The 25,496-nt window shown below is 44.9% G+C and overlaps 1 protein-coding gene across 4 annotated transcripts; it reads left to right on the plus strand.

Annotated features, from left to right (window-relative positions):
* The first annotated feature begins 21 nt into the window (after positions 1-21).
* On the plus strand, positions 22-25,080 carry LOC110286922 (homeobox protein Rhox5). 4 transcript variants are annotated; one of them, XM_029472992.2, is made up of 9 exons: positions 22-139; positions 236-360; positions 6,582-6,726; positions 19,399-19,527; positions 20,355-20,426; positions 21,006-21,151; positions 21,328-21,685; positions 22,282-22,327; positions 24,828-25,080. In XM_029472992.2, exons 4-9 carry the CDS (start codon positions 19,409-19,411, stop codon positions 24,975-24,977), a joined length of 891 nt encoding a protein of 296 aa, XP_029328852.1. In that variant the 5' UTR covers positions 22-139; positions 236-360; positions 6,582-6,726; positions 19,399-19,408; the 3' UTR covers positions 24,978-25,080. The 4 variants fall into 4 exon arrangements, with proteins under 4 accessions (XP_029328852.1, XP_021009250.1, XP_029328854.1 ...); XM_021153591.3 differs by having other exon boundaries at positions 19,404-19,527; XM_029472994.2 differs by lacking the exon at positions 19,399-19,527.
* Positions 25,081-25,496: the final 416 nt, after the last annotated feature.

A 25,496-nucleotide genomic window follows, 5' to 3' on the forward strand; every position in this document is an offset into this window, starting at 1 on the left:
ATCTGTGTTGAGTAGCAGTGTTTGTTTTATCTCCCCATGGAACACAATGTGGGGGGAGGCCTCAAAAAAGAAAGTGAAAGGCAGTGCAAGCAAACTATGCCATGTTTGGAAGCTTAAGGCTGCACAGGACCTACTGATGGTAAGTCAGCATTGTCATATCATGATGGGAGGGGAATGTGCCTTTCTATTTAAATATTTTCTTGATAACTTATGTGTATCGATTTTACTATTCCAGAAGACACACGAAACAGAGAACCTGAGAGTCCACTTCTTTCTTGTGAATACAAGTGCCAAGGGAATAAGAGTGTAGTAACAAGGTGTTGTTGGCATCAGATAATATCATTTGCATCTGGCTTCTGGGTAAGAGCAACACCCTAGGGCTCCTTCAGAGTCTTCAACGTAATGGTATCTGGGTAGCAGGAGGAGCTCTCTGAGTATTTACAGCCTTTGTTGTTTCATATACTTAGCTTTCCTCCTATTAAACCAATCCTACAATAAAAGGCAGAAAGGGATTGGTTAATTATACATTTAGGTTCATAGCTGAAATTACATAATGTAAGTTTATATGCCAGTGAGATTTTTACATTCCCTAGAGGAACTTTATTTTTTATTGATTTAGTATTGTGAAGGCTGAAGGTGGAGCACAGAATGCAGTTCTTGTCTCAATGTGTAAGGCCTTAGATCTAATACTGAGGGCTAAAAGTATCAAAATCTATGAAAAATCCCTTTTGGAAACTTAAATTGCACCCTGTCCTCCATGAAACCCTCCTTGAACGTGAGGTGTGGAGCAGGACCTGGAATAGACATAGGACCTTTCCTCTCCTCTCCAAAATAAATACATTCAAGTGCTTTCATTGAGGATAGGATGCAGGTAGAGTTATCAAGGGAAGACTAATCTGTGAACTCCTATGTAAGTTTAATGTTTCCAAAAACTACTTTTAATGATGGTTCTTAAACACTTTAGCCTCCTTTCTAGCCCACCACCCACCACCCACCAGAGGTGGTGAAAAAGAAAGACTACAGGGGAAGTGCACCTGTTTGGAAAGGATTCTTTGAAGTAACTCCCATTTCTGTTGTCAGAAAATTGGCAGTTCAATTCCCAGGTCGGAAGCAACAGATTAGCCCACTCACAAACACTTCATGGGTACACCAGCAGTCCAGTTCAGTAGAGTTGGGATAGCAAACATGAATCAGCAGTGGTGACACTACCTAATAGAGACAGCCAGGCCTCAACCTCTGCATGAGTCAGCAGGAGGAGGATCCAGGGCCAACACGAACACCAGGATACGTTTTTGGCTGTGCCTTTCTCAGCGAAGTGAAGATCAGCAAAGAGGCGAGACCAATAAGCATTGCACAGATAGCTCTACCAACAAGACAAGTTCAGCCTCCATGACCATCTGTTCAGTCCGATTATACTCCCTCCAAATATCAAGTGTCCTTCATGGGTCTTGCTTGAGCCCATAAGTCTTAGCAAAACTCCACGTGAGACTGTCTCAGCTAACATCACTCTGACAATCAGCCGGAGTCCGTGGAAGTGGTAAGAAAACGCAGTACAGCACCAGAAGTTTTTTGATGCATTTTTCTCTATGAAGTCCCTTACAAATGCAGCTCAACTAAGAATGTAAGGCAGAGCAATATATGCTTGTCATTAGCAAATATTCCCTCATCACGAGTCCTTTCACATGCTTGCTTTAGTAGAACATCCTTTCTCCTGTGTCTGCTTCAGCAAAATGTTTCTTCATGAGTCTGCCTTAGATTTTTCACCTGTGTCCTCTTCAGCAAAACATTCCTTCGTGTGTTTGTCCCAGCAAAACACCATACAACACAACTGACTTTCCAAAGAACCCTTTAGTTTCCACTTCACTCCTGTAAGTTATTAAATGGCCAGAAGAAAACCTGTCAAATTCCCCTATCCTCTCATTATCCCAATTAATGAGGTTTTATACTGAATCTTCCTTTGATACTTTCCTAAACTGAAATATCTTGTGTCAAAGGACTCATGTTCCTGTTTGAGGCCTACTACTCCCAATATTACTATTCAGAGTCTTTTTCTCCCATAAATGTAGATTCTTAAAAGTTTGAATTGTGGTGTATATTTAGAGAGATTTGAAGGTAGCAAGGGTCAAGATTCATTAATATTAGTGAACTTTCAGTACCACAGTGGAGCTAAATGTGACATGGTCCTTTTTCCAAAACTTATTTCTTAACAAAGCTCTAAGATGTTTACAAAACAGAGTATGGAGAGTTATTTGGAGAGCCCTTTGAAGATATTCATGTCCAAAGGGTTGAGAGTAGATGGGAACATTGTCTTTATTCTTATTGGTGGCATGTGAGTCACTCTGATTTCTGAACTCCAGCGGGAATACTTGAAAGGACCTCAAATTTGGCATGAGACATCCCAAGTTTAAGTTCTTAGCACAAAGGAGATTTATCTGCCCCAGAAGGACTGTAGACAGGAAATAAGAGACGAAGGTAGGAGATAGAGAGTAAAGGACAAGGGGAAGGGAGCAAGGGAGAGTAAGAAGGGATATTTGCCTAGGAGGGACAAAGGACTGCCTCTGGATAGAGAGAAGACAGACGTGGCCCGTAGGTAAGTGGCTGTTTATAAAGGTAAAAGGGGAAACCTCCTCACTCATTTGCCCTGTGTTAGGATGAGTTGGTCCATTTTGATTAGGCATGTTAATTAGGGCAGCCAAAAGGGGCTTTTTATTGTTGGACTTCAAAACTTTAATAGCTGGACCTTTGAAGGTCAGTCTAAGGAGGAGGAAATAGCAAAATAAGGGACTGGACCTTGACAGTAAGCTTTAGGAATGTAATCTAACAGTTTTTATCAAGGCAGATGGAATGGAGGAAGAGCAAGGCCTTGCAGAGTCCTGTTTGCCATGCCCAGGTCGTCTAGAGCCCCATTCACTAGGTAAACTGGCAAAGCAGCTCAGCAACCTTTAGTTTCTTGGTTCCCCCAGAGGCTTCAATGCTCGTGAAAGCTGAAGTCTTAACTTGCATCCTGAGTTAGGTGTGGTGGTGAGCCTGGCTTGTGGTGTTGGGATGCAGATTTTCGGTGAGGGGCTGCTATGTTTCTCTACTGGTCCAGAAACAACTTTATCTGATCTGTAGTGCCTTCAGTCACTGCACTCATGGGAGGGCACTGAGAAGCAGAGCTACTGGCATCATCTGACACTGTTTCTAGCTCACTCTCTTTCCTTTTTACCAAAACAGTTCTTATAAGGAATGATAAAGAATAGACCAGTGATTCTCAATCTGTGTGGGGGTCATGATGCTTTAGCAGGGACCACCCAAGACCATTGGAAAATACAGATTTTACATTGCAATTCTTAACAGTAGCAAACTTAGAGTTATAAATAGCAATGAAATAATTTTATGGTTGGGATCACCACAACATGAGAAACTGTATTAAAGGGTCACAGCATTAGGAAGGTTGACAAACACTGTTATGGACTAAAGTAACTTGCATTGTAACCTTAATCCTACAAATCAGTTATTACTGACTGAGTACATGACAATCTTCAGATTCCAGTCCAGCACAGAGCTAGACTTGAGAGTTATTCCCTACTCTTTAAGTCACATAAATACTGTTTTTATGTGACTAATAGCATCCTATAAATTAAGGGAAAAATTACCTTTTGACATGATCACAATCGCTCCAGAAAATATTCATGAATGCATGCTTTCTACTCTTCTCTTGTCAACGGAGATTGTACAAATTTGTTTTTTTCTAGTTTGCCTCGTGTTTTTTTGTTTGTTTTGTTTTGTGTTTTTAGCAAATTGGCCAATTTTACACTATGATGTAAGTGTGTAGTGCTATAGTACAGCCTCTGCTTAGGTCTTCTCTTTCAGATACTGACAGGTCCTCTATGGGGACATTGCCTGTGAGTCCCCAACTAGCTGATAGACAGGTATCAGGACACCTCATATAGAAAGTGAGTCAGTATTGAAGGGGTGTACATCCTGTCTCCTCATATGGACCTCCTGCCTGGGAATCAGGGAGCCTGATTGCAGACTCTGGCTATGTACCCTTCCTATTTTCAAGTAGTGTAAGTACACACTCCCTTTTCTGCCATGGGGGTTCTGCTGATTTTCTTCAGAAAACCTGTGTTGCTGTCTGGCTCTAACTCTGGTGCTAAACTCTCCTCAGAACGCTGCCATGTTGTTCTTCTGTATGTCTCTCCAAGGTACTAATAATGCCTAGTGAATTGATTCATCTCCAGTAATCCATCCTGGTGTCATCTTGAGCCACCAGTACACTATCCAAAATGCAACACTCACCTCTGTCACCTCTGTGTACAGGTCCCTAAGGAGCCACCTGGCAAGGGTCCTGGGAACCAAATTTAGGTCTCCCAAAAGACCAGCAAGCACACTTAACCACTAAGCTATCTCTCCAGCTCCACTAGCCATTAAAAAAATATTTTAAGCCAGGTGGTAGTGGCACACACCTTTAATTCCAGCACTCAGGAGGCAGAGGCAGATGGATGAGTTTGAGGCTAGATTGGTCTGCAGGATAAGTTCCAGGACAGCCAAGTCTACACAGAGAAACCTTATCTCAAAAACAAAACAACACAAAGTAAAAACAAAAATGTAAAAGAAAAGAAAGACAAAATGTCTGTTGGAAAGAAGGTACCTCAGCTGAAGGGTAGTCTCCATCAAATTGGCTTGAGAGCATGCCAGTGGGGCATTTTCTTAAGTGGAGGGCAGAAGGTCAAGTGCATTGTGGTTGGTGCCATGCCTAGGCTGGTGGTCCTAGGTTCTATAAGAAAGCAGGCTGAGCAAGCCATGAGGAACAAGCCAGTAAGCAGCACCCCTCTGTGACCCCTGCATCAGCTCCTGCCTCCAGGTTCCTGCCTTGGCTTCCCCTGAGGATGGACTGTAACCCACCATCCAAGTGGGTTACCTTTCCTACTACAAATGGCTTTTGGTCTGTGTTTTATTACAGCACCAGGAAGCAAACTAGGCTCATTACTTAAGAAACTTTCCAGGTTAGAATCACCACAACATTGGAATATTTGGTCAAAGAAGAATGAAAGTGCCAGGCCTTATGCAGTAAGAATGTGTGAGTACTCCACAAGGTGGTGCCCTCTGGATTAAGATGAATTTAGCTGAGCTCCACTGTGAGGCAGCTGGTACTGCTGTGGGCACTGGCTTTCTGGATTTGGAAGGCACACAATCGAGTTCGGATTCTTATGAGAGCCCTTCCCAACTTGTTAGCAGTTTCATTCTTCAACTTCTTTTCAGCAGTAAACCTGGGACAGCAGGAGGTGTGCCTGTTTCTCTTATATAAGGCTTCGGTGTGGACTGGGAAATCTACAAGCTCGACAATTCCCGTTCTTTCACTGGCAGGATATCCAGGGATAGATCCTTATAAAGCGAGAGACTGGCCAGGAGTGTATCTGAAGAAATTGATTGTGCCCAATGCAAATTCTTATCTTTTAAATAATTAAGAAAAAATTGTCCTCTTTCTGAGGTGGGAGTTTAGCCATTTCTTTGGCAACAGCAGTCAGCGTGTATTTTTAAGGTGGTTTAGGGGTGGTTAAATCCGCCAGCAACACCTCCTACCTCTGTCTGAGTTCAAGTACTTCAGTTTTAATCTTTAGGTTCATACTTCAACTCTAAATATTTTATTAGACCTCTTAATTGAGATAGAGATAGATAGATAGAGAGAGAGAGAGAGAGAGAGAGAGAGAGAGAGAAAGAGAGAGAGAGAGAGAGAGAGAGAGAGAGAAAGTTAGTTGATCTTTTGACCAGGTCCTCACTGTGTAGCCTTGACTAGCCTGGAACTCACTATGTAGACCAGATAGCCTCTAAATCATAGACGTGTGTGTGTGTGTGTGTGTGTGTGTGTGTGTGTGTGTGTGTATGCTTGAGTACAGTGCGTGCATATGGCAGTCAGAGGACAAGTTGCAGGAGATGGTTCTCCTCTTCTTCCACTATGTGTATCCTGGGGATAGAACTCAAGTCCTCAGGCTTGGCAGCAAGCACTTTCTTCCAAAGAATCATCTTGTGTGCCATGGGATGCTTTCAATGTCTTTGTCTGAGTTAAGTCCGCCAAGCATTAGCACAAATAAATCTGTGCAACAGGTGCTATCTTCTGGAACACAAGAGTTAGTTGGAGTAGACTCTCAATCTTCATAGTACTGGCAGCTGGAGAGATGGTTCAGTGGTTAAGGGAACTGGTGGCTCTTCCAGAGGACTGAGGTTTGATTCCAAAAACTCATATGGTGGCTAACAGTGGTCTATAACTCCCCTTCCAGAGGATCTGATTCCCTCTTATGGCTTCCAGAGGCAATGCATGTGCACAGTACGCAGACATATATGCAGGCAAACACACACACACACAAAATAAAAATAAGAGATCTTAAAAAAACTTCCATACTTCTCATCAAAATTCTTTAATTTTTCCAGATCACTGATTTTGCTGGAAAGCAGTTTTATGTTATCATTCTTCTGTTCCAACATGGCAAACGACCATTTCTGCTGCTCAAATTCAGTTAGAGATCATTTCGTCCTTCCTGATTTAACTGTGTAACTCACCCCGTTCATTCACTGTTCAATGCATTTGGCTTCTTTAGTGACTGACACTCAGCGTTCCCACTCTTCAATTGGTATTGTGTCATTGCATCTTGTACTGCCTGCCTCCTCCAACCTCCCAAGCTGCTGGAAGCCCCACTTGTCTTCACATGGAATTAATCCACTGATGGAGAAAAAGTAACAAGGGTGAGTACACTTAGGTGACTGGGAGCAGCTTGTCTTTCCAGGGTGGGAAGTGAGCAAGACCAAGGGAAGGAGAAACTGTGGTGGACGGGACTACTGTCTGCTCATCTGTGACCTCCAGACCAGGGAAGGCATGTGGCTGCCACCTAGAACCTGAAGACGGGTGAGCGCATGAGTGTGTAATACAGTGGGTATTTACTGCATTTTTGGGGGGGGGTCTTGTCCAATTATATAAGAAATTATTTAAGAGGCTGCCAAAGTAAATGAAAACAAAATACCTTGGTCTATTTCTGAAACAACTAGAGCCAAATCCTTAGGAGAAATCTAAATTCAGCATCCTGCTCCCGGGCTGGGAGGAGAGAGAGAAGCACAAGCCTTCCTGCAGCCTGCAAACGATAGAGTGTCTTAGTCCTTCTGAGGCAATAGGACCTGTGTCCCAGTGGCTCTGAGTGCCATGTGTGCTTCGCTGAGAGGGGTTGGGAAACAGGCAGAGTGCAGGCAAGGTGAACTTTTACCTGCCTGCTCCCCTGAATCCCGAGACTGGCCTTGAGGAAGTTGCAGACCAACTATCTTACTGAACTCATGAGCTAGGGAAGGGGCAGTACTGAAGGAAAACTCACCATCAGCCTATGGGGACAACTGGGACTTCCATGAGCTTGTATCTGCACCCTCATGGTCAGAACAGGGGTGTGGTCTGCAGTAGTGAGAGTTGCAAGCTCCTTCCCTGCTAATAATGTGAGCCACAGAAACAGCTGTGATGTGCTGGGGCCACCGAAGGTGACACAGGCATGCTGCCTCCAACAGGAAGACCTCTTTGCCAATCTGTTTGCATCTCATTTAGGGAATGGTTTGCATCTACATGCCACAGTCAGAAGGAAATATACAGAAATTTTGCTCTTTATTGTTGCTGTGGTGGGAATGGAGACAGAGAAAGGTGGCTTTCCCTCATGAATGGTAAAACTGTGACTGCACACAGCCAGCCCATCTCCCTGTGGCTCCTGGAGGTTTGGTCCCCTAGGGCTCCTCTGGGTCCATCATGCAAATGTGGTCCTGGATCCCACCTGCTGTGCTGCTGAGCATTGCTTTCTTCTCCCTGGCCCTCTGTTTGGCTCTCCTGTTCTTAAACCACATCTGAAAGCAGAGGAGAATAGGCAATGCCTCAGCATGCTGAGTGCTTTGCTGACAAGGCCACAGCTACATCAGGGCACTGTTATTCTGAACTGCACAGCAGAAGCTATTTTCTTTTTTAATGTAATGTTTATCATCTCCATCATCACTACCACCACCACCACATTCATCATCTCTGTGTGTGTATGTTTGCACTAAAGCAACTGTTAGAGGGCATGCTTCCATTCCCTTTCATTCTAACCTGAGCTCATGGAGACAGGAACCCTAATTTCAGACAAGTAGAATATCTTGGTCCTGACAGAAATCTCAAGGACCAAACTTTGTGCTCAGTCAGCCCCCCTGAATCAGGGTCTCGGACAGATGGGCATAGAGTTGGCGAAAATGGGGTGACAAACAGACAGGACACAAGGGAGTGTGCTGAATCTGAATGTAATTTTTCAAATTGAGCATTGAACTTTATATACAGAAGAAAATGGAGAAGTTAGGTGACACATTGGCAAGGTACAGTAAGGTCCCGGATGCTTAATGACTCTTACACAAAACAGAGAGGAATGTAAACACAAAGACTGGCAGGAACTGGGCAATAAAACAACTGAGATAAGGTCAGCTCTATCTAAGGTCAACTATAGTCTTAGAAGCCAGGTGTGAGGTCTTTACACTCCCAGGGCAAGGGCTTTCATGCCTAAGTCATGGCTCTAATTAGGGAGTTCCGTTCTAGCTAACCTTCTCATGAATAATTCAATACTCTAAAACCACAGCCTGATCTACTTCCTAAACCATTGTAAATTCCTGTATATGGGAGTGACTTGGCTTTTATTCTGAGTGATAGTGTGGGGGGACTTTCTACTAATAAGTAATGTAGTCTGCCATACATAACTATAATAAGAATTCTAAACTTACGTTGCTAAGCTTGCCCTGAGATTTCTAATTCTTTGTAGTAGATAGTAATGCCTGAATTCTTTCACATCTCTCTTACAATAAATACTAAAGGCAATTCTGAATGTCACTGAATAGTCAACATTCTTACTGAATTCCAAGCCCAGGGTCGGCTCAAGGACTACCTAGGGCATTGGTGAAGGCCAGGAAGCAAAGTTCAATTTTGCTTAGGTATTTGGCAAGGCATTGCTTGGAGGCACCTATAACAAAACAATAATGAAAGGAAGCACACAGATCCATTCTCAAGGACAAAATTGGACCATACGTGCTATGTATGAGACTAAGTTTCCGTGAACTTTTTGCCTCAGGACTGCATCCAGGCTTTTGGTCTGTCATGCGCTTCACTACTGGAGTGGGTGTAGCACTCCTGAGCTCTTTGAGACTGGGCCTGGAGTCTGCACTTCCCAGTTTTTGTGTCTGCCTGGTCCTGGTTCAGAAAAGCTCATGGTCAGTCAGTTGCGCTGTCCTGCGTAGCCAAGCACTCTCGATGTCTGCTCTGGATCCTCAGAGGCCGTGTCCATACCCAGTGGAAGTGAGGGCACTCTGCCTGACTGGGGCCAAGTCCTGTTGACTTTGTTCAGACAGAATGCTCCTCTACAGGAGTGGATTCCCAGGAGTAGTTTTCTGTCCACAGTTGCCCACTCTTCTTCTTGGCTGTGAATTCTACTTTCTCAGGCTGCATTTTAGTGAGTGACCTCAATCTTGACCCACGCTGGAAGACCTAACTGAAAAATTATCTAGACTTATCTTTCTCGCCAGGCCACAGAGCTGGTAGTCCAGTGTCTAGGCTAAAATGGGGGATTCAACTGCAAGCTGTACTTTAACCTTGCTAGCCCTGACCCTGACTTCTGATCCCCTCCCTGTACTTTTCTCAATAGCTCCCTGGGAATACAGCCTCCCATTCCACTAATGATTAATGTAGCAAATGCCTTCTTCCATGCTTGTTTTGCTTTGACTCTGAGGGAATTTTGATGCACTATAGGAGGCATCCCAGGCCTAGCCCTTCTCTCCTAATCCACTGACTAGATAGCTGCTAAGGACTCACATTCCTTAAGGGTCACTCCAGTCAGCTTACGAGAAAGCTGCTTAAGACTCAACTCTCATAAATCTATGTGTATGAATGTTTGCCTGGGTGGATGTCTGTGTACTGTGAGACCAAATAAGGATGTCTGGCCCCTTGGAACTGGAATTGAAGATAGCTGGAAGCAAATCTTGCTCTTCTGCAAGAGCAGCCAGTGCTCTTCATTACCACTGCCACTCCAGCTCTTTTGGTGGCTGCGCGTCTTCCCTGTGGGATTCCCTCCCAGCATGTTAGCCTCTTCAAAACTGGATCAAGACTATAAAGAGTATTGTGAATGCCTATTATAAATCGTAAGACCCGAAAAGCCTTACGTCCAGGATGTTCCCCTCCCAGAGATGCAGAGATAGAGATCGATGCAAAACGCAAGAGGTTTATTAATCCAGCATGCTGGGGTCATCCTGAAATCGGGATGGAAGTGACCCCGAGTAGCTAAAGCACACACCTTTTATACATTTGTTTAGAGCAGTTCTCAGTCACAGTTTAGGGCTGGCAGTTTATCATTGGTTAACCTATAACCGCATTAAGGGGACAGACTTAAGGACCGGAGGGAGGCATTGTGTGGGCTTTTCTAAACAATCAGAGGACTATCTCTTAGCGCACCTTGCAGTGAGGCAAATTCTGGGAAAAGAACATCTTGACATTTACTTAACTTTTTACAACAGTGGTCATTTTGAGCTACCACAAATCTTACAGTACCACGCACAAACTGATTGTTCTCCATGTTCTAGAAAATGATGTTAGAGCAGCCCCACTCTAGAGGAGGAGCAGACTCGCTTCCTGTGCTGACTTCTTATTAAGCAACACTGGCAAGTATATCAAAGGGGCAAAGTTACAAGTGTAGCACTGTCCTCCATCTGCGTCTCAAATGTGTGAGGCTGGTGGAGGTAAGGGGAGCATTGGATTGTCAAACTGTCTAAGCCCTTATGTCCATAACTGGACTTTGATGAAGCGCACATCAAGTATTCCAAGTGGCAAGAACATCAAAAGCTGCTAGACATGGTGCACACACCTGTAATACCATCCTTTGTGAGTTGGAGGCAGGATGATCAGGAACTCAAGATCATGAGGGTGTGGTGTGGTGTGTGGGCTGTGTGGTGTGTCTGTTGGGGTGAGTGTAAGGTGTTGGGTGTAAGTGTATGGTGTGGTGTTTCTGTGTGCATGAGGTGTGCTGTGGTTTGGGATGCGTAGTATGATGTATGGGTTATATATAGTATGTATGTGGTGTGGTGGTGGTGGTGGTGGTGTGTGTGTGTGTGTATGTGGTTTGTTGTGTGGATTGCAGTGTGTTTGTGGGTTGTGGTATATGTGTGTGTGTTACAGGGGTGTGTTTCTGATGTGATGTGTGGGTTTGGGGGTGTGTGGTGTGATATATGGGCTGGGGTGTATGGTGCACTCTTTCCTTGTTTGTGATACTGTTACGTGTGTGCTGTCATGCTTCTGTGTGTGTAGGTTCAGGTGAGGGTTGCACTATGTGTATGGTTTGCTGTTTCTCTGTGTGTGGTGTGTGTAGGGGTTGTGGTATGTATGGGGTATGATGTGTGGGTAACTTATTGTGTGGTGTGGGTTCTGGTGTGTGTGTGTGTGTGTGTGGTGTGGGTTGAACATTTCAATGTGTGTGGTATGGTGTGTAGGTTGCAGTCTGTATGTAGTATGGTGTGTGGATTACTCTGTGTGTGTGTGTGTGTGGTGTGGGTTGTGGTGTTTGGGGGTTTGGTATGCTGGTTCCACTGGGTGTGTAGTGTTGTATGGTGTGGTGTGAGTGTGGTGTGGTGTGTGGGTTGGGATGTGTATTTGGTATGGTGTGGTATGATGTGTGTGGTGTGGGTTCTGGTGTGTGTGTGTGTGTGTGGTGTGGGTTGAACATTTCAATGTGTGTGGTATGGTGTGTAGGTTGCAGTCTGTATGTAGTATGGTGTGTGGATTACTCTGTGTGTGTGTGTGTGTGTGTGTGTGTGTGTGGTGTGGGTTGTGGTGTTTGGGGGTTTGGTATGCTGGTTCCACTGGGTGTGTAGTGTTGTGTGGTGTGGTGTGAGTGTGGTGTGGTGTGTGGGTTGGGATGTGTATTTGGTATGGTGTGGTATGATGTGTGTGGTGTGGGTTCTGGTGTGTGTGTGTGTGTGTGTGTGTGTGGTGTGGGTTGAACATTTCAATGTGTGTGGTATGGTGTGTAGGTTGCAGTCTGTATGTAGTATGGTGTGTGGATTACTCTGTGTGTGTGTGTGTGTGTGTGTGTGTGTGTGTGTGGTGTGGGTTGTGGTGTTTGGGGGTTTGGTATGCTGGTTCCACTGGGTGTGTAGTGTTGTGTGGTGTGGTGTGAGTGTGGTGTGGTGTGTGGGTTGGGATGTGTATTTGGTATGGTGTGGTATGATGTGTGTGGTGTGGGTTCTGGTGTGTGTGTGTGTGTGTGTGTGTGTGGTGTGGGTTGAACATTTCAATGTGTGTGGTATGGTGTGTAGGTTGCAGTCTGTATGTAGTATGGTGTGTGGATTACTCTGTGTGTGTGTGTGTATGTGTGTGTGTGTGTGTGTGTGTGTGTGGTGTGGGTTGTGGTGTTTGGGGGTTTGGTATGCTGGTTCCACTGGGTGTGTAGTGTTGTGTGGTGTGGTGTGAGTGTGGTGTGGTGTGTGGGTTGGGATGTGTATTTGGTATGGTGTGGTATGATGTGTGTGGTGTGTTGTCCAGTGGGTGTGTGCTGTGGTATGATGTGAAGGTTGTAGTGTGTGTGTGGTGTGGTGTAGGTTGGGATGAGTATGTGGTGTGGTGTGTGGGTTGGGATGTATATTTGGTATGGTGTGTGTGTGTGTGTGTGTGTGTGTGTGTGTGTGTGGTGTCCAGTGGGTGTGTGCTGTGGTATGATGTGAGGGTTGTAGTTTGTGTGTGTGTGTGTGTGTGTGTGTGTTGTAGTGTGTGTGGTGTGGTGTAGGTTGGGATGAGTGTGTGGTGTGGCATGTGGGTTACAGTGCCTGTGGTGTAGCATGTGGGTTGCAGTGTCTGTGGTGTGGTGTTTCTTTGTGTGTGGTGTGGTTTAGGTGTGTGGTGTTACTGTGTTGTAGTGTCATGTGGTGGTTGCAGTGTGTGTGTGTAGTTTGGTGTTCCTGTGTGGTGTGAGTTGTGTTGTGCAAATTACTGGCTTTGGCATCTATGTGGTGGGTAAACCGAGGCAGGCAGGCAGAGCTTGGAGCCACTAAGGGGAGAGGATCCAGATGCCTATAGGGGCTGCTGCCAAAGGCAGCCAGTGTTTAGGGAAGTTACTCGGCAGAGTTTTTCTGAGGAAACAAAGCTTAATGTACTGGGGCTGGCACTCGGTGGGCAGGGGAAAAACTATGAATTCAGCAAGTAAGAGAAGTAGAGTAATAAAATTCACACACACAAACACACACACACAGAGTTAAGAGATGGGAGAAACAGTGTTCCAGCCACACCATGCCCTCCTTTATTCTTTCTCCCATAGCTAATATATCCCAGAAAAATCTTTCAAGCAGTATACAATTATAATGTGACTACATGTTAGTTTTCTTCTAGTGAATGATTATGAAAAAAAAACCCAGTGTGTTTTCCAATACCTTTACAAGAAATAGCATCCTGTAGTACGGGTAAAGAAAACAAATTATTCCTAAGAACCTATGTACATTCATAACCAAGCAAGTTGTTATAGATAACAATAAGTATGAGGAAGCAAGCAGTTTTCTCAGCCAGTGTCTCTTACTGGCAGGTAGCAATTTATAGTTACAAAGAAATGATTAATTATCTTATTATTTATCTTTAAAAGTAATGTCGTAAGAATCTTAAAAGAGTCAAGAGCTCCTGGGTACTGGTTAGTTCATCATGTTGTTCCACCTACAGGGTTGCAGATCCCTTTAGCTCCTCGGGTACTTTCCTAGCTCCTACATTGGGAGCCCTGTGATCCATCCAATAGCTGACTGTGAACATCCACTTCTGTGTTTGCTAGGCCCCGGCATCCTCTCACAAGAGACAGCTATATTTGGGTCCTTTCAGCAAAATCTTGCTAGTGTATGCAATGGTGTCAGCGTTTAGAAGCTGATTATGGGACGGATCCCTGGATACGGCAGTCTCTAGATGGTCCATCCTTTCGTCACAGCTCCACACTTTGTCTCTGTAACTCCTTCCATGGGTGTTTTGTTCCCAATTCTAAGGGGCAAAGTGTTCACACTTTGGTCTTCGTTCTTCTTGAGTTTCATGTGTTTAATAAATTGTATCTTATATCTTGGGTATCCTAGTTTCTGGACTAATATCCACTTATCAGTGAGTACATATTGTGTGAGTTCCTTTGTGATTGGGTTATCTCACTCAGGATGATGCCCTCCAGGTCCATCAACATTATGAACTAACCAGTACCCCGGAGCTCTTGACTCTAGCTGCATATGTATCAAAAGATGGCCTAGTCGGCCATCACTGGAAAGAGAGGCCCATTGGACTTGCAAACTTTATATGCCTCAATACAGGGGAACGCCAGGGCCAAAAAGTGGGAATGGGTGGGTAGGGAAGTTAGGGGGAGGATATGGGGGACTTTTGGGATAGCATTGGGAATGTAAATGAGGAAAATACCTAATAAAAATATTAAAAAAAGAATCTTAAAAGAATCACAAATTTGAACCTCCACATATAAATATCAGTCATATCTATTTTAAATCCTTAGAATGCATATCTAGTCATCAGCAATTGTTAATAAATCATACCAGGAAGCTGAAGACAAAAATGGGTATAAGAAATAAATCATCACTAATCCAGCCCCAGTGAGAGTCATGTCAGTCAGTGCTCCCATTGTTCTTGTTCTCTGACCATAAAAGATCCCTAGCTTAACTAATAAGAGTGTGCCTTTCTGAAATTCAAATTGTTCCCTAAGATTTTCTATGTCAGAGCCATTAGCAAAAACATCTTAACCTAGTTTCCCTAAGAATTTTATTTTTCCAAATGCTTTCATTGTTGACAATCTACAGCTCTAAGTTCTTTCCTAGAATGGTGATTGAATCATAAATCTGCTCCAGCAGCAATGCCTGAAAGAGAACAAACATTAATATTGTAAGTGCCAGAGATACTGCCTTGTCAGGAGCCATCATTGGAGAAGCTAATAGCTAGCAGGTGGTCTTCCTGAGACTCATATGCCTTGAATTATATAATACACGGTGGATTTGCTCCCATACGCAAGGCCAGGAGAAATTCACTTTAGGAAAGATTCCTGCTATTCACATGCTTTCCCTGTTATTTTAATATATATATATATATATATATATATATATGTATATAAAACAGTCACTATGTATCAGCCCACCCTTTTGAGCATATCTCTGCAGAACAAAGAAGATGTACTGTCTTGTAGTGATGCTATATAGACAAGTAAATGACTTCTTAATTCTTAATGATGATCCAATAAGAATTCCTAAATTTATAGTAATTACTAAGCTCTTTTTATAATACTGCTATTATGTCCTTTTTGATAGTCAAAACTGCATGGCCCTCTGCAGTACTGTGTGGGCTGTAGTGCATCTTGTGCTGTGGTGTTTCTCTCTGTGTGGTGTGGTATGTTGTGATGAGTGGATTGTAGTGTGTGTGTGGTATGGTGTGTAGACTACAGTCTGTATACTATGGTGTGTGGGTTACAGTATGTGTATGGTCTTGTTAGTGTGTGTGTGTGGTATGTATTGGTTGGGTGTATATTTGGTATGGTGTGTGTGTTGCAGTGTGTGTGCTGTAGTATGTGGGAGGTATCCTCTGGGTGTTGTATGCTGTTTAGGTTAGGATGTGTGTGTAGTATGGTATATGGGTTGTGTATGTATGTGCTGTGGTGTATGGGTTACAGTGCATATGCTGTATGGTGTATGGGTTGTGGTATGTGTGTGGTGTGATGTGGTGTGTGCATTGGGGTGTGTATGGTATGATGTGTGACTTGCACTGTGTGTGTGGTATGGCATATGGGTTGCAGTGTATGTGTTGTGTTGTGTCAGTGTTGGTGTGTGTGTGTGTGGTGTGGTAAGTGGGTTATGGAGTGTGTATGATGTTGTGTGTGGGTTGTGGTATGTCTATGGTTTGATGTGTGGGTTGTGGTTTTATGTGTGGTATTATGTATGTGTTCTGTGGGTTTTGGTGTGTTGGTGGTGTGGTGTTTCTGTGTGGTTCTGGTGGTTTTGGTGTAAGTGTAATGTGCTCTTTCTGTGTGTGTGTGGTGTGATGTGGCATATGGGTTGTAGTATGTGTGTGGGGTGTGGTTTGTGGGATGGGGTGTGTGTGGTATGGTGTGTAGGTTACAATCTGTATGTAGTATAGTGTATGGGTTACAGTGTGTATGTGGTATGGTGTGTTGGTTTGTATGTGGTGTGGTTTGTGGGTTGTGGTATGAGTGTGGGTTATGTGTGATATATGGGTTATAAGGTATATGTGGTATGGTATGTGTTTGTTACAGCATATATGTGGTATTTTGTATATGTTGCAGTGTGTGTGTATGGTGTGGTATGTCAGGTTGTGGGGTGTGTGGGGTATGGTTTGTGGTGTTTATGTGGTATGTTGTGAGGGTAGTGGCATGTGTGTGGTGTGGTTTGGGGTCTACGTGTGATATGTTGTGTGGGTTGCAGTATATTTGTGGTATGGTGTTTCTGTGTATGTGGCGTAGTATGGGGGTCATTGTGTCTGTGGTGTAGTGTTTGTGTTGGGGTGTTTATGTAATATTGTGTGTGTATTGTGGTGTGTGTGATATGTGTGGTGTGGTATGGGGTGTGGGGGGTATGGTGTGTGTGTGTTATAGGGTGTATGGTGTGATGTGCAGGTTGTAGTTTGTGTGTGGTGTGGTGTTTGGGTCATGTCATACAAATGGTGTTGTTTGTGAGTTGTGTGTGTGGTGTGATGTGTTGGTTGGGATGTGTTTACAGTGTGGTATGTAGGTTGCAGTATGTGGGTTGTGGTTAGTGTGGTATAGTGAGTACAGTTTTTCAATGTAGTGTAGTGTGTGCGTATGTAGTCAAATTATGTTATGTTGTGTTTCTGATATGGTGTGGTTTGTGGATTGTGGTCTGTAGTTTGTGGTGTGTGGTGTTCTCTCTCTGTGGTGTGGTGTGTGATGTGATGTTTCTCTGTGTGTTTTGTAGTGTCTGGGTTGTCATTTGTCTGTTGTGTTTCTGTGTTTGTGGTGTGTAGGTTGTGCTCTGTGTGTTGTGTATCATGATGTGTGAGTTTCAGTGTCTATGTGGTTTGGGGATTGTGGTGTGTCATGTGGTGTGTCATTTCTCTATGTGTGGTGTGGTGTGTGGGTTGTGGTTTGTATACTGTGGTGTTTCTGTATATGTGGAGTGGTGTGTGTGCTGTCGTCTTTCTGTGTGTCTGTAGTGTGATACATGGCTTGTGTGGTGTTTGGGTTGGGGTGTGTATGTGGTATGGTGTGTGGGTTGCAGTGTGTGAGTTATGGTTTGTGTGTTGAGAGGATTGTGGTGTGTGTGTGTGATGTGTTGTGTTGTGTTTGGTGTATGGGTTTTGGTGTGTGTGTGTGTGTGTGTGTGTGTGTGTGTGTGTGTATGTGGTGTGTGGTCTGTGGATTGGTGTGTGTGTGTGGTATGGTGTGTGGGTTGTGGTGTTTCTGTGTTGTGGTATATGGATTGGTTTGTGGGTGTGGTATGGTGTGTGGGTTGTGGTGTTTGTGTGTTGTAGCATGTGGTTTGGTGTGTGTATGTGGTATGGTGTGTGGCTTGTGGTGTGTGTGACGTACTGTGGTATGCAGGTTGTGGTGTTTGTGGTGTGGTATTTGAGTCTTGGTGTTTGTGTGGTTCATGGGTTGTGGCATGTGTGTGGTGTGGTGTGGTGTGGTGTGGTGTGGTGTGGTGTAAGGGTTGTGGTGTGTTTGTGCTGAGGAGTGTGGGTTGGAGTTGGTAATGTAGTATGGTATGTGAGTTGCAATACATGTGCCTGGTGTGGTATATGGGTTTTAGTGTGTGTGTGGTGTGGGTTATAGGGTGTGTGTGGTGTGGTGTGTGGGGGTTATGGGATGTGTGTGGTGTGGTGTGGTATGGTGTGGTGTGTAGGTTGTGGAGTATATGTGCTGTGATGTGTGGGTACCAGTGTATCTGTGTATGGTGTGTGGGTTGCATGGATGTATGTTGTGTTGTGTGGTGTTTGCGTTGTGGTATGGGTGTGATGTTTAGTTTGTGTTATGTGTGTGTGTGGTTGGGTGTGTGTGTTGGGGTGTGCATGTAGTATGATGTGTGGTTTGTGGTGTGTGTTTAGTGTGATGTGTGGGTTTAGGTGTGTGTGTGTGGTATTGTGTATGAGTTGTGTTGTTTGTCTTATATGGTGTTTCTGTGGAGTGTGCGTTGTGTGTTGTGTGATGTTACAGTGTGTGTGTGATATATGGTTTATGGTTTGTGGTGTGGTGTGTGTGTGGTATAGTGGTGTGTGTGTGTGTGTGTGTGTGTGTGTGTGTGTTGGTGCTTGAGATCTGAACTTGGGGCCCAGTGAATGGGAGGCAATTACTTTGCCCGTGAGATACATTGCCACATCCCCCATGCCCGGAATACAGCTTTTATGACTTATCTGTAAGGATGTTTACTAAATAGTGCAGCTGGAGGTCTTCAGGAAGCAGCTGGGAATGAGCTGTGTTGAAAGGTTCCACAGTGGCTGAGCACGTCGCCTTTTACGCAGTGCTATTGAGTGCACTCGGTAAAGTAAAGAAGGAGCAAGCATCCTTCTTCAGTCTCTTCGTTCCCCAGCTGGCCTTACCTGCCTGAAAACCTGCACTTCTTATTCTTTCCCCCAGCCAGGCCTGTTTGTGATCTCAGCCTGTGGTTTCAGAAAGAGCCTCAGGGACTAGCTGGGCTGCTCTGCATTCCCAGGACACTTAGGAGCACAGCCAATGACATCATCCCAGTGTTCTCTCCTCTTTAGCCCTTTTTTTTCCCAAACAGCTCATATATAACCTGCAATTTCCTATAGCTTCTTATAGTCACTTTTGAGTGTAAAGAGCTTCAAATTGGTCACCTCTGCCTGAGCCTTGGGTACCCGAGATCCTGAAGAAACATCACACGCCTTTGAGCAGAATTTGTATCGATAAAGCACAAACTGAGATCTAGTCCCCACTAACAAAACTGCCAGGACAAATTCTTCCCAATACTATCAGAGACAAGAAAGGAAATCTGTTAATTCTGCTCCCGGAAAATAGACACTAATGCATTTGTCAGACTCCAACATAGGAATGTGTGCACTTTCTCAAAGGCATGTGGTGTTTTTTTTTTTCAGGGTCTCTGGTACCCAAGGCTGGCTTTTAACTCTTCCTTTGTCTATGTCCAGAGATCAGAGATTGTAAATGTATAACATCGTACTCAGTCCAAAGCACATATTTAAAATTAAGATTTTTGCCTACGAGTTTCACCTTCCTTAAAAGTGGGAAATTGCTCAAAATTGTTCTTTAATTAGTTTTGTCTTTTAAAATATGTCCTCCTCCTCTTCCCCTTCTTCCTGTGTGCGTGCACATAGGCGTCGGTCTGATGGTCTGATACTATGTCCTGTTCACCAATTGGTTCTTGATTTGTCAGTAAAGAAGCTATGGGCCAATTGCTCGGTGGAAGGAATAGGCGGGTCTTCCGGGTCTCTGGAGGAAAAGAGACTCAAGGAGAAGAGACAGAAGTCGCCATACTTTGGAGAGAGAAGAGCCAAACAGCCATGTGAGATCTCGGGAGGAACAGCGGCCTGTGGCCGTTCCTACAGGCGGGTGGTCAGGAATGTTTAGCAGGGATTAGGTGTAATTAAGCAACTAAAGTTTAGGACAAATGGAGAGGTGCGGAGATAAGACTATTGATAAGGGCATGGTTTTCCAGGAGGGAGATAGTAGCGTCCAGCAGTTTTGTCAGAGGGCAAGTTGAACAAGTTGAAAATGAGCAATGAGTGTGTGTGTGTTTGTGTATACGCGCTGACATGTGTGTTTTATCTGTGGATTTGGGATTCAAGGGAAGCTGGGTGGGGGCTGGTAGCGGTCCATTTCCGGAGTTAAGGGTGGGGTAGCTAAAGCATGCAACGTGTGTGTGTGTGTGTGTGTGTGTGTGTGTGGCGCATGTGTGTGTGCATGCACTCATGCCCACTTGCTTGAGCACATGTGTGCTCACATGGACGTTAGAAGCAACTTTCAGGAGCTATTTTTTTCCCTTCTACCTTGAGTTCAGGACCTCAGACTTGTATACTAATTACTTTCCCTACTTAAGTCTTACTGGCTCCAGGGTATCTGGTATACTCTTCTAGCCTCCAAGGGCACCCACTCATGCTTCAGGTGTGACGAGGTGAGCCAGATACAGCGGTGCGAGGCAGTGTGCCCTCAGTGTGTAGACTCTTTATGCCCTTGGGGATTAGCGCCTCTCGCTGCCAGTCGGGTCTCTGGGTCCCTCCTGCTAAGGCCACTCTCGCCATGGTTCCTCTTGTCCTGGTGAGCCATTATGACCCTCTCACTTCCTTATGTTCTCTTCCCTGTGTTCTCTCTCTGCTGCTGTGGCCATTCTAGCTCCCTGCACAGTCCTTCAAGCTCATCTCCTGCCTTCCCAGGTGGACAAGAGGAAGCACAAAGAATCATCCAGTATGTATGCTCATGGCATAAGGGGATCCTGGGGAAGGGCTGAAGCCTGAGCGGGGGTGGTCAACAGAATCTCCCTCTCCCTAACTCCATCTCCCTCTCTCTCCTTCCCTCTTCCTCTCTCTATCCCTCCCCCCCCCACCCCGTGAACAGAATGTGGGTGGGCCTCCATGTTTTGGGTCAGCTGACTGCTCTAGCCTTGATGAAATATCTTCCCAGAAAAAGAGTTGGTGCTGACTGTACAGACTGAGTTAGAGGGAGGGAAGAAAGCTCCTATTTGATCTCTGGAGATCTTTATGCCTAGCTACATGTCTTACCAAAGCCAGGGGAGTCAGCTGAGCTGTAACTGGGCACCCTAAGTTCTGCACACCCACATGCCCATGAACTATGTCCATCTTGCAAGCACATCGTGCTCATTACATCCCCAAACTGCTATCACTTGTGTACCCCAAAGGCTCGGCCCACAGGAACGTCCTGTGAGTAAATCACAAAGACCAGCTTAGGGCTGGAAACATTGTAACCTGAAGTAGGCCAGAGGAGATCCCTTCCAGGTTGAGCATCACAGATCTCATTCTGTTCCAGGGGGACACCAGGGACCCAAGCTCAGAATCTGCCGAAGCATAACTTCATCATTGATCCTATTCAGGGTATGGAAGCTGAGGGTTCCAGCCGCAAGGTCACCAGGCCACTCTGCCTGGGAGTCAAGGAGGACTCGGAAGAACAGCATGGTCAGTACCTGTGTTGAATTGATGTTTTGTGGTCTCTGGGAAGCAAATGAGCCCTGGTAGAAGTGAGTAAAGTGCTAGTGCCCATTGTTAGCTCAGTCTGCGGTGGCTTTCAGATCTTTCCATGCAGACTGAGCTCAAAGGTCCTGATCTTTCCCTTTGTGTTTTCTCTTTTCCAGATGTGAAAGCAGAGGCTTTCTTCCAGGCTGGAGAGGGGAGAGAGGAGAAAGGTGCACAGGGCCAGCCTGGAGTGAGAGCAGTAGAAACAGAAGGCGAAGGAGAAGAATTAAATGGAGGAAAAGGCCACTTTGGTCCTGGGGCTCCAGGTCCTGTGGGTGATGGGGACAAGGATAATGGCACCAGGGCTGGTGGTGTGGAGCAGGAACGAAATGAGCCAGTTGCTGAGGGCACTGAGAGCCAGAAGAATGGAAAGCCTGGGGGTAGGCAGATGCCCCTCCAGGGCTCTAGGTTCGCCCAGAATCGACTGAGGGAACTGGAGTCCATTTTGCAGCGCACTAATTCCTTTGATATCCCAAGGTAAGCAGATTTTCCTGCCTACTGCCCAGTTTTCAGGGAATACCTGTTAGTTCTAAGTGGCTTTTGACTTTCTCCCAGGGCCCTTAATGCCCCCTCTTGAAATAAAGGGCACCCAAGAACTCTAGACTGCCTAGCCCCCCCCCCCCGTGGGTGGGTTCTATGGCAAGTGTGAATAAAGCTATTTCTTTACTAAGAGAGGCTGGTTGGAAACAGAGCAATGCAAGGTCCTGCTAGAGCAAGGGGGAGGGGGAACCTGAGGTCTGACTTGTGAAGTGAGGGAGGGTGGGGTTCTGCCTTTCTTAGAAATTTGACTACATCTCTATATGTCTTGATTGCTTTGGGTAGATTTACTTACGTTAGTCCATGAGTTGTTTTGATTAATGATTATTCGGGGAACTTCCCATTAAAGTTGGTACCAGGTGGTAGAGTAGGTGAACTTTGGGTAAACTAAACCTCAAAAGTGGATGTTACAGACACTATTGGGGGCAGGAGAAAGGGTTGACGGGGCACACATTCAAAAAGGAATATGAAGTACACTGCCTAGTTTATTTCATCTGTGCTGCTACAAATTGAACATGTGCACTTTTTCCTCTTAGGGAGGATCTTGATAGACTGATGGATGCCTGTGTGTCCAGAGTGCAGGTAGGTAACCTGAGAAAAACGATTTGGCAGGACAGCCATTGTAAACCTCGTCTGAGGTCTTGGGAACCTTTGCTCTAGATTATGTTGAAGTTGGTGTGCTGCTGCTGCTGCTGCTGCTGCTGCAGCCGCTGCAGCCTCTTGATTTCTCAGGGGGAGAGGATCTTTAAAGTCTGAGAATACAAAATGGAGTCAGAAAGTCCCAGTATAGGAGAACATGACTTGCTAAACGGACAAAGAATATTATGGAACTAATTTAATCTTCACATACACCCATACATAACATGTATATATCTCTTAGTAAAATATTAAATACATGTGTTAAAATTATATATACATTTATACCTTGTACGAATATAGGCTTGCATAAAGTATGCACATAGACATACTTCTTAAAAGTGTTCAAATCTGATAGCAGCGGCCCTTTACACCATGTTAAGTGTGGTATAGAAATAATTCAAATTTATAAATCTATGAGCTCTATGGTATCACTTTTGGTAGCAAATTTAAGCATCAGCTTTAGGACGAAGGAAGGAATTCGTAGATCTTCAGCCATTGTAAAGAATAACTCACAAGCTGAAGCACGTACTAGTGCTAACAGCATGTGTCTAAACAGACTGCCGAGAACAGGAACAGTGGTGCAAAGGACTGCTCCATTGTATGTACGTGCTTGGTAAAGCACTAGAATGAACAGCAAGCCTGGAGTAAAGTTGCCTCCTACATCCTGCTGTGTCATCCTGACATGGAAGGACAATGATGCTTGTCTAGAATGCCAGCACCCTGGAAGGGAAGACAGGAAGAATCAAGGCCAGCCTGGGCTACATGAGACCCTGTCTCAAAAGCAGACAGACGCCCACAGCTCAAACCTACACATTCATGGTTTTGAAACTACCTAACTTGTTAGTGAATAGCTTCCTGACAACAGATTATTTTCTTCCCACCCCTGGTAGTATCAGGAAGAACTGTCCTGTGTGATTGGTTGATGGTAGGGGACTAGACCGCAGTATGGGCTAGATTCTCACCTCGGGTAGTTGGAAATATTTTTTTTCTACTTGCTTAGGCAGCAGTAAGTGAATCTGTAGCTCAATGGATTCAGAAGTGATCACGGGAGGTCCAAGCAGTTCAGAAGTTGTCTTGGGAAGAGAAGGAGTGAAAGATCCCGAGGGAACATCAGGATAATGGCATTGGCTTTATACCTCAGTGTCATTCTCCCCCCTACCCCCACCCCCATCCCCCTGTGCCTTCACTAATGGAAGAGCCCTTAGGACTTGGGAGATTGTGCTTCTAGAACAATGGCTGAGCACAGCAGGCCTCTGAGGCCTCACAGCCAGGTCTGCTCAGGGCCCTCAGGGTACTTACTCAGCACAGGGTGCGGCTCTTCCACTTTCCCAGGCATTTAACCACAGCCCCAGAGACGCTCCTGGTTGCAGAGTTGCTTTGCCTTGCCTTGCTTCAGTTTACCTAGTATGTTCTCAATGGCCTTCTGAGGGCAGAGTGACCCACACACCACAACGAAGGAGAAAGATGACCTTTTAATGCATTCTCAGATGTTTTAACATGGGCGTTACCAAAAAACTTGTCACAGACCCCTCCAGCTCTGATTTCTAAGCATCACCGGCAATGTATCCTGAAAGTGTTCTGGGAGTGAACGTGGGCCTCCTTTCCCTCCCTGGACTGTTTGTAAACTCTAAGTATTACTGTCCTGGCACTCCTCACCATGAGCAACACTGAATTTGCACACTATCTACTTAAAAGGGAGAAGCACGCCCACTAGTGGCAGGCAAGAGAGTGGGGATGTAGGTTACATTTAGGGAGAAGAGCCCTTTGTCTCACACTCTGTAGGGTTTGAACTTGGAAAATGATAGAAAAATGGAGACTTCATTAAGCAGGAGTGTGAGAGGATAGAGCAGGTTAACAGGCCTTGGTTTAGGTTTTGGTTTGGTTTGTGGTAGCAGTTCACAGGTATTTATAGACCAGTATTTCTTTGGAATTCCACTCCACAACAAAAACGGGAGTAACCCATTATCTAGGCCTCCATCTTGCTTAGGATAGAAGCATTAAACAAGCTGAGTAGCCCAAGTCTACTGCAGGGCCTGAAACACTGTGGGTTCTCACTGGGGGTGGGGTGGGGTGGGGTGGGGCAGTTTGTTGAAGGAAGGCTGTGATGTTATTCTGCAATTCGATAGCTAGAAGCCAGAACTTCACACGTTGAGCAATTACTATTTCCCCAGTCCCTCACTGAATTAGAACAATACAAAACGAAGGGCTTCTTTGTGTGTGCGTTAAGATCTCACTGGTTGGGCTGAGCATATAACTCAGGGATGAAGCGTTTACCATGCATACATGAAGCTCTAGGTTCAATCCCTAGTACCTAGGAGGAAAAATACCAACAAAACATCAATGGTTATGTTCAAAGGTATGTGTTTTTGCTTTTGTTTGTTTATTTGTTTTAGTGGAATCCTGTTTAGTGTATTGACTAAGCCCCTTATTCTTCTGAATGTAGAATTGGTTTAAGATCAGGAGGGCTGCGGCCAGAAGAAACAGGAGGAGGGCAACACCAGTCCCTGAACATTTTAGAGGAACATTCGAGTGTCCTGCTTGTCGTGGAGTAAGATGGGGAGAAAGATGCCCTTTTGCAACACCAAGATTTTGATCACATATGCCGGCTATGACAGCCCTTACTTTTCAAGAATTCTGTCAGCAATAAAGAGGTGGATTCCCAGTATGTTTGTTCCATTACCTCTATGATTATTAAAATATTGATAAAAATGTCTTAGTGATTCTAGTAATATGTTAATACCCTTTAAACATGGCATAAATGAGTCACCTGCGGTATTCCCTATAAATCAGAGAAGGTCCACAACTACAGTAATGGGTTATGCTGACCTACACATTCTCCTTTGTCACTCTCTGTCATTGTGATGCCTTCAGCTCACCCTGCCACTGTATGTAAGGGAAGGGCAGGGTAAGTTCCTGCTGAGAATCAGCCTGTTCCTAGATAGGGCTGACTTCTACTATTTGTAAGTGCATTATGACACTGTAAATGACTGGGAGGTGGGTTGGCTCTCCAAGGATGAGCTCACACTCTAGGAGGTGGATGCTTGCTTGCCACGTGATTCAGATGAGTTGTGAGGCAGGGTGAGGGCAATAGGAAAAATTAAGTGGTGACCAC

This window comes from Mus caroli, unplaced genomic scaffold (genome assembly GCF_978045245.1).
Source record: "Mus caroli unplaced genomic scaffold, Mus_caroli_1 scaffold_5, whole genome shotgun sequence".
NCBI lineage: Eukaryota > Metazoa > Chordata > Mammalia > Rodentia > Muridae > Mus > Mus caroli.